Source organism: Morchella sextelata (genome assembly GCF_020137385.1).
Source record: "Morchella sextelata strain SCLS chromosome Unknown scls_15, whole genome shotgun sequence".
In the NCBI taxonomy this organism is placed as follows: Eukaryota; Fungi; Ascomycota; class Pezizomycetes; order Pezizales; family Morchellaceae; genus Morchella; species Morchella sextelata.
The window spans coordinates 1,635,958-1,652,892 of NW_025408630.1; the positions used below are offsets into that span (position 1 = coordinate 1,635,958).

General features: G+C 46.7%; 5 protein-coding genes across 5 annotated transcripts; all 5 read right to left on the reverse strand.

The window, feature by feature from the left end:
* Positions 1–3,782: 3,782 nt before the first annotated feature.
* H6S33_003715 (uncharacterized protein) lies at positions 3,783–4,748 on the reverse strand (the record flags this gene model as incomplete). The annotated part of the gene is made up of 1 exon (XM_044835087.1): positions 3,783–4,748. One exon carries the CDS (start codon positions 4,746–4,748, stop codon positions 3,783–3,785), a length of 966 nt encoding a protein of 321 aa, XP_044692076.1.
* A 604-nt stretch (positions 4,749–5,352) lies between these two features.
* On the reverse strand, positions 5,353–6,018 carry H6S33_003716 (uncharacterized protein; the record flags this gene model as incomplete). Its single annotated transcript, XM_044835088.1, has 1 exon — positions 5,353–6,018. One exon carries the CDS (start codon positions 6,016–6,018, stop codon positions 5,353–5,355), a length of 666 nt encoding a protein of 221 aa, XP_044692077.1.
* Positions 6,019–6,081: 63 nt separating this feature from the next.
* On the reverse strand, positions 6,082–8,958 carry H6S33_003717 (uncharacterized protein; the record flags this gene model as incomplete). Its single annotated transcript, XM_044835089.1, has 7 exons — positions 6,082–6,149; positions 6,198–6,465; positions 6,546–6,709; positions 6,779–6,932; positions 6,994–7,296; positions 8,454–8,601; positions 8,657–8,958. 7 exons carry the CDS (start codon positions 8,956–8,958, stop codon positions 6,082–6,084), a joined length of 1,407 nt encoding a protein of 468 aa, XP_044692078.1.
* A 4,196-nt stretch (positions 8,959–13,154) lies between these two features.
* H6S33_003718 (uncharacterized protein) lies at positions 13,155–14,130 on the reverse strand (the record flags this gene model as incomplete). Its single annotated transcript, XM_044835090.1, has 5 exons — positions 13,155–13,220; positions 13,274–13,357; positions 13,412–13,471; positions 13,544–13,760; positions 13,820–14,130. The coding sequence occupies 5 exons, from the start codon at positions 14,128–14,130 to the stop codon at positions 13,155–13,157; spliced, it is 738 nt and encodes a 245-aa protein (XP_044692079.1).
* Positions 14,131–15,587: 1,457 nt separating this feature from the next.
* H6S33_003719 (uncharacterized protein) lies at positions 15,588–16,888 on the reverse strand (the record flags this gene model as incomplete). Its single annotated transcript, XM_044835091.1, has 2 exons — positions 15,588–16,497; positions 16,677–16,888. 2 exons carry the CDS (start codon positions 16,886–16,888, stop codon positions 15,588–15,590), a joined length of 1,122 nt encoding a protein of 373 aa, XP_044692080.1.
* Between the last annotated feature and the right edge of the window lie 47 nt (positions 16,889–16,935).

Here is a 16,935-nt window from a genome sequence, read left to right on the forward strand (position 1 = left end):
TAGTAAAGATTGTACTATCTTCCGTTGCAGTCTACTAAGGTCCCTCGCTAAATTGTTGCAGATTAGATATGACAGAACGGAGACCACAGCAGATTTGGAGGAATCGGTCAGTTGCGCCGAGCAAGCTTACGCCCAGGCAAACCATGATAATGCCGAGCGACTACGTTGCCTACTGTTACGAAGTGATATCTTAGCATGGAAATACAAAAGATTTAAAGAACCGGACGACCTAGAGCGTTGCTTGGATGGATAACAAAGCTCACCGGTCCACCCCCTATCTCTTCTGGGTAAAATATGCACCGAGTGATAACTCATGACCAATTCAACCACCCCGAAACACGATTTGAAACACCAGATAGATGTGCAACTGTTTCTCTAACTCGGCTTCCCAAAGCACCTCTGTGGTGCCGGTCGGGCTAAACCTACCCTATGCCTATTTCCTCTTCAAACTTGACCTTCGCACCAAAGGTATTCCAACCCCCCAAAATAAGAAAGTCGAAATTCTAAAGCAGCCAATCGGTAGGCAATCAATCACAAGGACTACAGATTCACTATTCCGATTTTCCCTTTTTTTGATTTTTGGAGGTGTAGATAGATTCACAAATCGTAGGTGTTCCAGGCCTAATATTGGCCGCTACCAAAAACCACCTCAAAATCAAAACCACCCCCCAGAACTCTATGTAGTTTGCACTCACACTTCTTCGTGAAGTCCGGCGGTTTATTGGTACAGGACTGAAACCACAATATGGGCACGAAAGACCCGGCCTCCCGTCTGAGCTATTGGCCGCCAGGGGAGGTTTAGCCTAGTAATGATCAGCGCGTATAATGACCCCAAAGCCCGCCCGCGTAATAAAGATGCGGATATACACTTGGGCGGGGCATTGCCGTTGTTTCGGGCTTCAGCGGAGGGAAGATTTGGGTTAGGGTTGGATCGTGCGGCGATCGAACTGTAACCTGTGCTGTTCTTGCTTTTATGCGCTGGAGCATCTCCACTAGGTATCGGGAAGGTGCTGTGTTTGGAAGTTGCAGTGAGAAAGGCCCCATGCTTTCAGCCTCATGATCGACGTGCAGCGTAGCCCGCACTCGGGAGAGGAGCCGAGGGAACGGCTAGATCTCATCGTGCACGGTGCCGTCTAGCTTAATACACTCTCCGAATTCCAGAACATTCATTCAGCAGACCACCATCAAGTAACGTACATCTCTCAGCGAAAAGGCTCTCCGCTGCTAGCTATTCAACATATTCGGCACTAGGGGAGGAGGTGTGTGTGCTACGAGAAGATAGGGCTCGGTGTCCGCTGTGGGTGGGTGGGTGGGTGGGTTGATCTGGCATCGGTGTTTGGTGCGGCGGGCCCTACTCCTGTAAGATACACTTAGGGTACTCTAGACTAATCCTCACCTCCGGCAGATGATCCCACGACGAACAGCATAACGGCAAAGACGGATTCTATATTCATACGCGTAAAACGATGGAGATGCTGGTGCAGAGGACGTGTTAAATGAGTCTACTTTGCGTATTCTTTGAAATATCGGTAAGATTGGAAGCAACTCAGCCCTGCGCGCAGCCTCCAGATCGAAACTCCACAAGGAAAGAATCTTGCTAACGGCAGTGCACGATCGTGTGCTCTTTCTCCGCGGGTTACGAGCAGAGAGATAGCGGTACAATATCCACGCATATACCGCCCCCACAAGAAATACGCTGCTGTATACAGTGGGGGTCCATACTATCTCCTCTGCCTACAACCCCGGCCGGCGCAGCAGGGCGATAAGGATCATGCATCATCACTCGCTGGTCTTGGCATTTATTTGTTTGCGAGAGCGATCTACGCGCCTGGTTCTTGGCGTTTTATACCGCTTATATAGCAATTGAAACTGTGGAGTAACGCCCGTCGCGCGCACTTATCTATGTTTTGATATACATAGTGCATAGGATTAATTAAGGGAGCTCCACACTAGTTGCTGAGCACATACATGGGAAGGGCCGGGGCTATATTTCTCGCCATACACTAGCTCCACACCGCGGGACGCTGGGTTCAAGAGTCCCGATTTATTATAACTACAGTCTTAAATGCCTAAAGATCCTCAGATTGGTATATGTGAAGCGCTCAAAAGGCCTCTTTACCTATTCCGGTGGCAGCAGGGGCACATCATAGAATATCACTCGGTCAAATCTACCTGTGCTATGGACTCCACCCGCGTTCACATGACACGCAACGGGCCTAATGGCTCAATGGCTATATCAATTTTTTCGCGCGTAGCTGTTGCACTCGTGTGCAGGTGTCTGGCCGCCGAGATAAGCGGGTGCTATGCATGGGGGTCACAAAAGGCCAAAGTTCCCAGGAATTTTGGCGTTTATTATAGTTGAGTTAATGAAAATTGGCGAAGAAGGGTAAGAAGATATCTCGCAACTAATGTGACCACGTTGCCATGTCGAGCTAGCCGTTGAGCCCCACCGCCGACTACATACAAATCTATTCAAGGGAAGCATGTACTACAACAATCAATGTACTGAATACATCCACATGCCATGTCGACAAAACCAGTACGCTTCTACACGTATGACGCTGTGTCTAATCTTTTCCCGCATCAATTCCTCGGTCTATATGCCAAAGTCTAGCTGATAGAAATAGTCACTTTTTAACCTCGTTGGACTGTCTATCATATTTCGAGTTAAACGTGTATACTAAGTAACTCAATACTATTAAACTGCTCAGGCTTTCGTTTCTACCAGGATGCGCCGATATACAGCCGGTTTGTTACGGTCATGATATGTCACTCGTGATCCGAGTGATAATACATGACCCAGATCATCCATTCACCCTATTTTCTTTTAATCGCCTCGACCTCAACTCCGCGGTGTATACCCATCCCCACAACCTAAACTTCTGAAAGGTAAAAACGTAATATTGGTCGGACACATGTAGAAGATGTGTTATATACATCAAGGATCTATGGGGTTATTATCCTGTAGTATATCGCAGGCATCTCACCGAGGGTAAGCAAAATCCACCATCGATCCTACAAGCCGCAGCTCTGATACATATTATATGCACCAGGGCTATCCACCAACAGTAGTAGTAAGGAGGTTTCTTCGGTATCACTCGAAGACACCCGGGCCCCCTAGGGTTATAGGATATCACAAGTGGCTCCAAGATTGAAGATAGGCATAATGCCGGTATCATAGCAAACATTGCTTCTTGCACTAAATATGGTATTACAAATGTTGATCCTCCGTTATCGTTAATAGTTCCATGAAGAGCCATGAAAGTAAAAAGTACATGCAGAAACATACATTAAGGACAGGTAGTGACATCGGTAGGGAAATGAAAATTCTGCTAATCTATACCCATATATACCTACGAACCCAACTGTTACTTATCGTCGAGGGACGGTAGGAGATTTCTTGCTACCGATAGTAAAATCAAATTTGGCTCCGGGATCTGGGGTTTGACCTGAAGTGCGAGTCGGACGGTGCACAGTACTCCAGAGAAGCTGCGACGGTGCTTTATAGTTCTCCCAGACGTGCTGACGAAGGTAACTATAGTATTTGCTTGGGGGAAGTAAGGGTGAGGCGTAATAACCATCATAGTGTGTGGAGATAACCACCAACACCGAAGGAAAGCGATCACCGCTCTCGTCATCTATTAGGTAATCGCGGAATGCGCGGAGAGGTTCCTGCAGGGATAGTCTGATTTCAGGGCTGTCATGGTATCGCACGTGACGATGTTTCTCTGGGTCTCGTACAACCCCTTCATCGTTACATCCCGTGTGGCACGAACCACCTACTAGCTCCCACCGGCTCTCACCCATCTCGCCACCTCCTTTCTCCCACCCCCCTCTTCGGTGGGATCTGCTTCCCAAGTGTGACCCATCCACGACTCCCAGTCAAAGTACTTCATGTGGCGCTGGGCCATACAAAAGTGACCATACTTGTCCCAAAAGATGGCGCCAAAACAATCTTGCTTCACAATCTCTTTCACGCAGTCCTTCCGCCCGCAACGTGCCGCCGAATACAGAGGATGGTCTTCTCCAAGGATAGAGCTCACGCCAATAGCACTACACAGGGAGATGAGCTGCTGCAATAGACTCACATGCTCACCAGCTGCGGCTGCGTGCACAGCGCTCCCATTATACTTAGGTCCCATCGACGTTATCTCAGCACCGTTGTCAAGGAGCAGTTGCACCGCTGCCATTTTTCCCTTAAAAGCCGCGACCTCCAACGGGGTTCTGCCATAATGCATGCTCGGCCAAGCAACGGCATTTACATCGGCTCCAAGAGCAATAAGCCGCCGCACAATTCCAGTATACCCACCTACTTCTGCTATATGCAAGGGTGTTTCCCCTAATTCCCCTAATGAAAGTGGCTCAGGCGGCACGCGGCGAGAATGATTCATTAATACAGGTAAGGGGAATGGGCCTTTGACCTTGGCACCATTAGCGAGAAGAAGACTGACGACCTGCTCACTACCGCCGTCATAAATCATGGACAATATCGCATGCTGAAGTAGGTTTTGGTTTTTCATTTGGAAGAATATCCCCGAGTCCTGGGTGTCATTGTAACGGCGCGCCCGAACCCAGGTGGCGCCTTGCGAATTACAATCGGCGCCATTGTCAATAAGAGCCCTAACAGTTGCCAGACTTCCCACCTGAATAGCCATGAACATAGGGTCAGAACAGCGGCTACAGGTTGTTGCGCCATTGTCAAGGAGTAGTTTTATTATAGAATCCCGGCCATACGCAGCTGCCAACATCAAGAAATCCACTTCGGTATTGATGTGGTAATCCAAATCAGCGCCATGCTTAGTGAGATCAGGAATCTCCTGTACGTTATTCGTAGAGATCGCTACGGCAAGAGTTTTTGAAAGGTCTCATCGCGATTGAGCTTCGACGAATTAAAATAGTAATCAACGTCGGATGCTGACGCCTGTGAACAATATTCAATGTCGGAAGTCCACCCGTGACGTAAGCAAATTGCTAGTGGGTACGCTATAGAGAAATCGTTTCGAACTAAAATCTCGCCATTCAAAGACATTGGGGAAACAGGTAACAGGGAACGATCCTTCAAAATGTCATGCCATGCTACAAACTTCATTGACTCGGGCCAGTTAAATGCGGCGAGCTGGCCACTTCCCCCCACGTCCGCCAATGATGCATGCGTTGGCCATTCATGTGCCGCATATTTTAAAAATGGAGTGAGATTTTGTTCATAACAGGCGGTGAAGTCGGGATAGGTTACGGCGGTAATACATACACGGGCAAGATATCTTTGGGCCTCGCAAGAGTCGATCCGCGGCGTGGGGTTAGTTTCGTCGGTTGAAACCAGATACTCCTTTACTGACTGATAAATGAGTTGAATCACCATATCTGACTCCTCGGCTTCCGCTTCCGACTCCTCGGCTTCCGACTCCTCGTTTTCGACTGCTCGATTCCAAAATCCTCGGTTTTCGACTGCTCGATTCCAAAATCCTCGTCGGCATCCAACCAGCTGTATCTGTCGCTGGGCGTTCTGACGACCTCGACAAGCCCACAGCATAATCTCCTTATACGCGCCTCCATTTGACTCAGTTCGGGGATAGAGCCTGAGCGATAGTCACGGATGGACGCCAGCGAAGCATATTTGGTTGAGGAGTCGATAGCAAGTGCCCAGCGTAATTCGGAAAGAGTGAGGGGTCTTTCTGCTAGTAGGGCCCATTGTAATATTTTTTTGGTTTCGGCTCTGTCCCTCTTTTTTTCTAGCTCCCGAAATATTCGACCATAAACGCCTTTGAGATCTTCTGGGATTCCACTCAACACTCGTTCTAGTTCCAGAAAAGTGCTGCCATGTGCCATGTCTCTCAGCTCGGTCAAGACAAGCCTTGCCCAAAGGAAAACTCCTTGGGCACGCCCAATCATTGATTTCGCAAGCGCACTCACATCCTTCAGGGGATGATCGAGACCCAAGCTCACAAATTCGCTGTTGATGTAGCTCTCAATATCTGGACCGTTCTTTTCTTCGAGCTTTATGATGGCGAAGAGCTTCATGTATCTACTGAATCTGTCATCGGGGCGGCTCGTGAGAAAAATCCGAGTAGTTAACTCAAGCTTCTAAAGTTTGTCATGAATAAAGTCCAAGAGGGTGAACTTGGATGTATTCTGACATTCATCTATGGCATCTGTTCCATGTTAGCCTGAGACTATGATTTCTGTGAGGGATAAGGCACCTATAACTATTCGGATTGAGCTCACATAGGAACTTCCAATCATCGATATGAGCATCTTCTTGATAGCTTCAGTATGCCATAATACCTCCGCATGCTGCTCTTTCCTAAGTTTGTACTCAGGAAGGATGTAGTCAGACAATGCCGGTATTTGTTTCAAGAGTTGATGTTGAAGTGAGCGCAAACACCCTGCCTCTGACTTATCCAGATCACCGCCTCGGTCGCTGAAGAAAAAACTGAGGGTCGCTTCACCTGGCTTTTTATTCATATGCTGCGTCGTTTGGTTCAAGCGCCCAAGGATGTGTTTCGAGAGTGTCGATTTCCCGATCCGGCCTTTCCCAAGATCCATACGCAATTAACCTCAGATTCAAACCAGCCGGAAATGGAGGGATCTGTGTCTAACCAGCCCAGGGTAGATTTGTGTGATTTTTCGATCGCTGCGCGGCGATTCCCCGAGCCTGGATAATCAAGAGTTTTCAAGCAATCTTTATATTCGGGCGTTATGTACAAAGGTTCTGAGGCCAACTACAAGTCAGCAAACCTTTCCGAAGGTTGGCCTGAAATATAAGGGGCTTCCAACTAACCGCTTTTGATTTTTTCCACTATTCTTTTAATTTCGCTTAATACTAATTTGTAGTTCTCATCTTGTAGCGTGGCATATTTATTCATTCCAACATGGTTGGATTCTAAAGGCAAGTTTGCCGTACTGGCAAAGGTGCTGGAATTCCTGTCTACCGCCTGGTATACGGTCAATTACAGGCCAACATTTCAAGTTGAGGGGAGGTTTTGAATCACTTACTAGCAGCAACGGGAATTGCCCCATTCTTGTCATATGCCTTTCGAAAAAGTTGATAAGATCTCGCCTGCCGTATCCCTGGAGAAACGAAGCATTGAGTTCCCTGAGGGACTCATCTCTCGGCTGTAGAGATTCGAGTAATTGTGTGCTAGATCCGAGCCAATAAGTAGTGTAGGACATAAGCTTCCCAACGGAGGTGAGACGTGATCCGTCGTGGGGCACACCAAGAAATATTGCACCGAGCATTGATTTCTCTATAGAGTTAAATCGAGAGTCGAGGTTCTTACTGCCGGCGGTGACCAATGCCTGATTAAAAGATAATTAGAAAAGAAAACAGAGGGCTACGTGTAGTTAGTCCTTATCTGCTAGGAATGCTGCACAGTTGTTCGGTCACGAAGGGATACGTCTAGAGAGTGGTAAAGTCGAGCTCGGGCATGCGTACACTACTATGTAGTTTCTACCTTCACTCACGCACTTTTTGCCCTATGCGTGACCGATAAACTAGGCTGTATTGCTAGTGTATAGGACATAACATGAGAGAGACGAGTAGATAATAGGGAGAATTCTTTCCTATGAAGGATTATGACTACATCCTAACTGGTATATGTGCTCCACTGAGTAGGGATGGAAATTGAAGAGGTCGTACCTTCTTAATTATTATACCACCAAAGCTATGTCCAATAAATATTATCGGCCGTTCCATTTCCTATAAATATTAAGTCTCATCAAAATTAGGAGCGGTGTGACGGTCATATGAAGACTAACCTCTGCGGTCTCACGCCTGGTATTTAGGACATGTAAAAGCTGTTCTCCACAGACCCCCACTGACCTTACCGGAGCATTCATACTCCATGCAGAATTGTGATTGAAAGCCATTATACGCGCTTGGGGGAAGGACTTGGGAAGAAAGTCTCTCAACCACATGGCTCCGGTCTGCTCATGCCGCCAGGCCCAGTCGGGGTTAGAACCCAGTCCATGTGTTCCGGGCGACTCGCAAATACCCTGGATTCGCCAATGGACTGCTTGTTCCATACATCGGGGACCGGACTGGTCCATTGGCGAATGGACTGGATAAAGGGTCATGGAATTGGGTCTTTAAATTAACTCGAGAATAATCTAGACTCTACTAGAGCTCATAGGGCCCTAATAAGTAGTTGTAGAAGTCACTGAAGCTGATAGAGACCACAAGATAGCACATATCAGGCGTCAGTTGTTAATATTGAGGTCTTAAGCTCGCTAAAGATCATGGAGATGCTAATTACTTTTGTAGGTTTGGTTTTTAGGGTCGATGGTTTTTTCAGAGGTTTCTGATGGTTGTAGAGATCATTCAGGATTGATATAAATCATTATTAGTTGTGAGTGATGAACTATTTGTCCTACTAAAACCACAGTATTCCCAGGCCATTCGCGAATAGACTGGTACAGCCACAGATGTATGAGCCTAGAAGTCCATTCGCGAATACCTCAAGTCCATTCGCGAATACCTCAAGTCCATTCGCGAATACCTCAAGTCCATTCGCGAATACCTCAAGTCCATTCGCGAATTTGTCAAGTCCATTGGCGAATCCGTCAAATCCGCCAACGGCCCGGAACTCATGCACGGCAACAATACTCCCTGATGTTAGACCGGCGGGGCCTCAGTACCGAGAGAGGGATGCGGACTTACTCCACCGAAGCCTTTCCTTCATCTTCCTTTGGTTGATGGTGGATGACAATGCCCGACGAGCTCTGAGCTAACGGTTTGGACTTTATCCAGAGGATTTGTAGCGGCGAAAGAACAACTGCAAAAATGTGGAGAGAAATATATGTAAAGGCCACGACACACCAAGGTATAGATGACAACTTGAACTTTTCCAGAGACATCCCCAAGGCTGCTGTGGCGATTAGAACCCCGCCCAAAAACCTCGGCTGAGAGGGGCAGGTGACGCATAATAAGCTGCCGAATAACAAACGAGTGAGATCCCACATGTTTCTTTTTGCTCTGATAGTTTTGCTTGGCTGTAACGGTGGTCGATTTCTTGAAGGTATGAACTCTGTCAATGATGGAATCCAACATGGGGGATAAGAGTCCGTTTTAAATCACAGCATAAATGGCCATCATTATTTTACGCGGCTAATAATGTCTAATAAAGAGCTAATTAAACGATCTAGGGTTTAAAGTGATCGAACGAATAATCTACACATCATGGTCCGCCCAGTCTTAAAAGTGACATATCAGCTTTTAGGAGTAGTTACAAAGTAACTTCCAGACCAATGAGAAGTTCAACGTCCAGCTGACCCACTGCGCATTCGTAGCCGCCACAAACCACCAAAATTCTACTTAGGTTTGTCACTGCATCCTTGGCACAAAACATATATTTCAATTTCCTAAGGCTTTTCAACCAGATATGACACCCACAGTCTGTCTGATAGAACTCTCGATATCTCCCCATCACTTTCTATCAGAAAACCTTCGATATCTTGTCCGGCTATGAATTGAAATTGTGTCGCCTTTAAGACTGGCCGCTTCATACATGCATGTATGTATGACGCTGGTACTTGAAGTATTTAGACGTACATGATAGAGAGTTTTGCACTTTCTGACCAGATAAAAGCTACGCCTACAGGCTGCGGGTCCAATGAACATACGTCTAGCTAGAGCGGGTTGTCAAGCCATTTTGCAGGTAGACCTATGACCTAGCTGCTGCGCTGCCATAAAATCTGGCCTCAGTGATTTTGTTGCGGCATATTCTCTTGGTAATAGGTTAATAAAAATTGGATAAGAGCTTGTATTTTACATACCTGCTGCGAGTGCAGACGTATAGGTCTGGTAGGTACATACATGCGTGGGGGAATGCGCGGCTCGTCGTGTTCAGGACACCGGGTGCTGTTGTATGAGTAGCTGGGGCCTAGCTCCTGAAAAGCGTTTGGGGAAGGGTATACGATGTAGGTTCCACCTGTAGGTTAAGTACAAGTAGGTAGCTACATACAAAGCAGTTACCGGTGACATGGAAATATAATATAAGGTTTCATATATATGATCTCATGATAGTATATACGTAGGGGGATGTGTAGTATGGTGGCCGAGCCGGTCATGATCATCTAGCTACCTGTTCCCTCAGGCTTGCGTGATCGGCACTAGACGAGATGAGACTCGGTTCATCGTGGCCGGTTCGTCTTCGAATGTTACCACAGAGGTTTCCGTTTTATGGGAATATGTGGGCCCTCAAGAGAGGGAGAATATGGCTTTAAGGTTCGAATGAATACATGTATGTATTCATGATCATACCTATGGTGAATTGTGATAGGCGCGCAAGGTGGTAAAATATATATAAGAAAACGTAGAGAACAGAGTATAAAAATTGGTACTACATGATAGAAAATAGATTCGATCTCCCCTCCAACCTCAACATTGATAACCTTCTCCCCCAATAACTCGAGACACGAAACTTTAATTGATTCGAACACTTAATCATGGTCTAGCATAAGACGCCTCGCAATATATATCTAATTTCATATTTCAGGATGAATCAGTTAAATCCAACGATAGGTAAAAATATGAAGATTGCGGATTGAAAACGGATCACCTACCGGAATACCTTTCAAAAATCACACAGCCCTAATCTAAAAACCATCATAGAGCTCAATAGAGCTAGAGAAACTCTCCTTAATTGAAGCCGGTGAAGACCATGAAAATCTATTCTCGGGTAGAGAGGCTGGCAAGTTAGGGTTTTTAGCGACCCTCTTTGCTAGTCGAGCGTGGAATGAGCGCATCACACGTTTACCACCACCCCGCTTACAATTATCTCCCCAGTGAAATTGCATAGCCTTCTCACAGACTTTTATAGAATCTTCTGTCACTAATAACTTCTGCATTATTTCCAGACCGCAAAAGCGGTTTCCTGCCGTAGCGACCGCAAGTTTTTCTGTAATATCAACGCCCGCAGACAAAATAACCGGGATCCAAACGACTCCATGAATAATGGCAACGTAATGGCCACGGGATCCAATACAAGCTTTGTTAATTAATCCATCTTCACGCTGTCACCAAGATAATAGGTATATATAGGAAGTTTGTCATGACTAGTGAATGACTGAGGCTCGGTCCGAGATTCCGCAACATTTGGCTGCTGTTCGGTCAAAAATCCTTGATTAGATTCTGCGCCAGATACTGGTCGCGGAGTTGAAGTCATGTACTCCATATCATGGTCCCTACCATAGAAGGCAGGATGAAAGCGGAGGTGGCCGGGCCTCCTCAGTCAACCTTGATGGGGTTGGCCGACGAGTGTTCTCGGCATCCTGGCTCGACTTTCGCTTTAATCTTCTCATCGAAAATTGTCCGGTGTATTCCTGACCTTACTGTATGAATAAATAATCGGAGGAGCGAAAAGCTAAAGGGTGGTCGAAACAATACTCGACGTTTTCGAAGGTGTTACGAGCTCAGTATATGCGATTTGCGAGAGAATGAGTTAGAGAAAGAGAAAGGCTAGGAGACATACGTGCCCCAATACTACCGCCAGTGGAGTGCGCGTTAACATCAGATGGATGCATGACTGACCGAAGCTCAGCCTCACGAGAAACACTTGGTAGAATTTGAATTAGGTCTAAAAATTCGAGTTCGATGGATTTTTTTTTCTTCGCTTGTAAAGTCAATTGATATGTGACATGATTTGACTTGATTCGATAGGGAGCAGCAAATGACTCAATCACTATTTGACGAGCTTTAATTAAACCTATATATCGTTTATTCAATACCAAAGCAATAAATTACATTGATAGACTGGGTGATACATGTTTTTATCCTAAAATACCCTGTGTGGAGAATTTTAGAACACACGATTCAGTCGAGTTCTCAGAGGCATTCAAGATATTAGGAGCCGAGTACATACGAACTGGCAGTCAAGTTAAATCAAGTCAAAAAATTAATATATCAAACCATGAAGGTGTATACTAACATGGTCAAAAAAGGTAAAAACTAAATGTACGTTCATGGCATATGTTGATTGATTGATACTTATAAGTTCATGACCTACTTATATGTTGTTTAGTATAATACATTGCATAGAACTGAAAGTCTCTTCAAAGTTGCTGAATGTGCCCCCGGACCAGACATAGCCCCGACACCTTGCAATGTCCAGTCACGAAGCTTCGGGGAATCAAAATTGGGCCACCCCCAAGACTACTCTAGGCGCATCATACATGCATCGGGAAGTGCCATAATAGATATTTTGCACTCTCGGACCAGCACTTATATACAGGCTATAGCGCTAGCTGCAGGACGTGATCTGGTGAACAAATAAACAAGGAATAAAATGAGATTAGAATTCTTCTCTAGTATTAACTAATAGACCAATAACAATTGGATGAGGAATACCTACTGCGAATACCAAGACACATGCACAAAGGGATATGAATTCAGCACTTGATTCTAGTGATGTTCACAACTCCAGGTCATTTTGTTTGTAGGCCGGAGTTTTTGCTCATAATTACAGTAATCCTTGGCAGACGTATTAGGATTCTATGTACAAGTCTTGGCAGTTCATCTTGGCGATATCACATGCCAAGACCTTGAATCTAACTTCTCTTGATGCATAAGAAACTATGTACAAGTTGTTGATACTTCCATCAACGCGATATGAATAAAGTCTAATGTAATCTCATGAGAGTAGATTGATGTATGGTGCGGTGGCCATCAACTTGTACTCTCAGACTTGAGTGATGGGCGCCAGGCGAGATGCCTTGATTGATCATAGCCGGTTTTATTTTCTACTAATATAGAGGAGCTCATGTCGTTTTTAGAAGAATGTGTGGGCCCTCAAAAGTGCCTGCTATTGCGAGAATATAATCTAAGGTCTAAGTAGATTTTCATGACGGGCGTGCAATCTTGCAACAGATACAAAAATTTCTAAAGGGAGGGTCAATTAATAGGAAACGATATAGGTTTGATGAATAAGCAACACAGCTATATTTCCAGCAATACCAGGAGAGTCTGTTCTTGTTGCGATTAAGTCATTAATTTTACGCTGCCCGGATGCCTGATATGCATTACTAAGCTGTCCGGCAAGAAGAGGGTGAGAAAACCTACCAGCAGCAGAGACACACCCCATATCCCCGACTTTAACGTTTCAAAAAAGTTTACCAAATCATACCGCCCATATCCCTTGAGAAAGGAGTCGTTAAGCTCTCTAAGAGATTTTGCCCCAGGCTCTAGCGCCTCGAGGAGCTCTGTGCTTGAGCCAAGCCAATAGGTACTATAAGATACTAGTTTACCCATAAACGTGAGCCGGGAGCCATCGTGGGGTACTCCCAAGAATATTGCACCGAGCATCGACTTCTTGAGAGCTTCGTAACGCCTATCAAGATTTTTCTGACCCGCAATAACCAATGCCTAGATATCGTTAGATCCCAAGTACCCGGAGGTCTAGCTGGGAGAGACAGATACCTTTTTGATTATTATGCCGCCAAAACTATGCCCGATGAATATAATCGGGCGGTCCGTTTCCTATACGACAGGTTAGAACCCACAACCGACTTTTCCGGTAGCTCTGGAGATATCTTCAATCCTGGAACGTACCGCACGAGATGTATTCAGAGCATCAAGAAGCTGTTGACCACAGACACCCACCGACTTGACCGGGGCATTGATGTCCCACGCAGAGTTGTGATTGAAAGCCATTATACGGGCTCTAGGGCATGCCTTAGGTAGGAAGTGCTTCAGCCACATTGCTCCAGTTTCTTCGTGGGTCCAAGCCCAGTCGGGGTTCGATCCCAGCCCATGCACTGCTACGATGCTATATGATTGTCAACATACACCATCCCTTTAAAAAGCAGTCTTTCATGTTCAACCCACTCCACACTTATATCCACCTTCTGCTCTACATCTGGGTGGTGGATGAGGATGCCAGGGTTGACTTTAGACCGTGGTTTTGACCTGGGCAGGAAATACTGGAGCGGCGATAGAGCGGCCGCAACTACGTTTAAGATGATGTAGACTGTAGTGCCGATCCATCTAGATATCAGAGACAGATCAAATTCTTGCAGCGCTATCCCCAGAGTTGCCGTGAAGAACAAAACGCCAGCCAAGAACTTTGGCTGTGAGTCGCTTGCGAAGCGTAGTAGGCAGCAGCCAAGAAGCAGGAGCGTGAAGTTCCAGAGAGACATTTCGAAGGCACCACTAGCTATAGTACTGGCGGCTTATATCGGTAGCAGTAGGGAGAGCGACTTCGAACTTCTATAGCTTAGTATAGTTTGAGATTTATTGTTTGGGGGTATGGATGAATACACAAATATATCTTTCAGCCCCCTACTCACTCCCCACTCCCGAGTGACAAGGCTGTAGAAATGCCGCGCAGTGGTTACACAAAGCGAGTTAGTGGCTGCAATCACTAAGTGCACCGCCGCAGAGCCACAGCTTACCGTCTAATGTCTCATTCGACACACAACTCACCCAGCAGAGGGTCCACAGTTACTATGATGAAAGCTTCCTCCCGCAAGCTTCATTCAGTAGTTGGGCGAACTAAACCAATCCCGTGTCAGCCAGATCAGACTAGCATGGAGCTATCCCAAAGGAGTATTTCTTGGCATCGATCAGCACTGCTTGCGAGTGATATCCTGTGCGCAACTTCTACGAGACCCCGCACCGTTTTTTTTTTTTTTCAAAAAAACAAAAAGATTATTACCCCATGTACTCGCATGTAGTGCTAAATATATAGCGGGATATCAGGTAGTTATATATCCTTTCAACATCAGATATCGAATAACCACTATCCCGACCACTTCTTGACCTACTTGGATGAGAGACCAGAGAATATGCCTCCTAGATCGGCCAGGCCTCTTTAGGCCGGTGTTACAGGCGCGCATTCACCCCTCCACGTCGGTGAACAGATCTAGCACGTTGGACCTGCGAGGGAGCTACTACGAGTCTCGGTCATCAAGGCCTCTTAGTGTACACACACCGACATCATTTGAGATTTCCTTTTCTTTGATTCGGAAAAATCCCCTTTTCCCTCCTACACAAAACTAATACAACAGCCATCTTATCCGAATTAAACGACTTCGATGGATTGCAGTAGGCCATAATGCTGCATACCATCATTCCCCTCTCCTCCGAGCCATGCCCCGTCCACAGTGCCATCGTGGAGGAGCACTTGCCGCGTTTTTCTGCCTCGATGACACCGGGCTTAGCAGGTGAAAGACGAGCGAGGGGGAATCTCGTTGATCTAATCGGACACCAACCCTCAAAGGAGGAATGCATAGCCGACAGAGCCCACAAGCGGAAACCCGACATGACATATGAAAGAGGGGATAAGATACAGCAAGATTTTTATAATAGGAATAAACTAAAGCCTTCTACTAACACCGCTCATGTTGAAGTACTGCATGTTCTACATGTCTTGATCGTCGACGTCCTGCATTTCCGGAATCGTTTCCTCCAGCTGTGTGGATTCTGCCTAGGCCTCGACGGAGGTGCGAACATAATTCAGGAGTGTATAATCGAAGCAAGAATCTTGCCAGAGGGCCGTGGCACCAAAACCTAACCTTACACAGTCTGCAAATTAACGATGTTGAAACTAGAAACGAGGAGGATACAGAGTATACCTTCTAGATACTGCGTGCTGTCATATTTTCCTGCACACATCGTCCTGAAAGATCATATACGCCACCTGAACGAAGGCTCCCACGGTAGGCGCAGACAGTATGACAGAAATACCGGCATAAACCACATTATCATCCAATGAGCAATTGAGACAACGGAAGAACCACCTTTGGATAGGATAGATGAGGTGCTGAGCCACCAAGGTGAACAGCTGCCCTAGGACAAGCGAGCACATGAGCCAGGTTCGCTGGGTCACCGTGCTGTGGCCTTGGTTGTAGCCCGTCAAGAAGTAGATGAGGATGTAGGGCGCAAGCAGCAAGAAGAAGATAAGAACGTTGATCGGAATTGAATCCGTGCTCGTGATGTCGGGATACCCGCCCTCGCACGAAAGGCCATACGCATAGCCTACGGCACCGGCCACCTCCGTCTCAAGGCTCTCAAGCGCTTCTTTCTCCTCCCACGATTTCTGGCAGCCCTCGTACGGGCCGCGGTAGTAGACGAGATATCTGCTCGGATAGCTGGGCCGGCACATTGACGCGATAAGATTCAAGAACGACATGAATACATAGGGGATGACCGTCAGTGAGTAGGCGGCGTATCCGAACGCATTAATCTGCGTACCGCGCGCCTCGTAAAGCTCGTAGCACCCGTAGACGATTTGAACGATGGCTGCAAAGGTCTTGAGGATACTATAGTTTGAAGCAATCTCGTAATCGTATTGGCTCTCGTCCAGAATTGGCTGGACCTTGAAACTTGGGGGCACGGTAGCAACGATGAGGTCGTCGCGCCGCGTATGGTGCCCGATTATGCTATGCCGGCCCCTGGAGTTACTCGACGACCAATAGCTCCTGCTAAACGGATTTGAGAAACGCAGGACCGGTATTGGATGCTGCCCATGTATATTGAAGCAATCAGGTGAGAATGGCCCGAGACTATACAAAGGGTGTTTGTTAGACCTGAAAACGACGTCTTTATGTATATGTTATATGAAGTACCCTGGGTGAAGCTGGTATCCACGCCAGGTGCGGGGGGGGGGGGGGGGAGGGGGGAGTGTTATGGTGTTTGTAGCAATTGCGATATGATGTGGTGAGAAAGGATCGATATCACCTACCTCCCGAACTCCACAGACAGAGGGACAACCATACACAGAGCACGTGCCAATTTTGCCCTTTCCAGGGTGGTCTTCCCGCCGATAGCAAACTCGGAGATGTAGATAAGCGCCTTGACGGACCCGGTGTAGGGAAGCAGTCGCACATTGTAATAAACGCTCCGCTCCCAGGGTCCGTGATGTCGACGTGGAGCAGAGTACAGACGTGCTACCATCTTTTCTTTTCTCTCGGGCAGTCCCGTCCCAACAGTGGGAAAAAGGG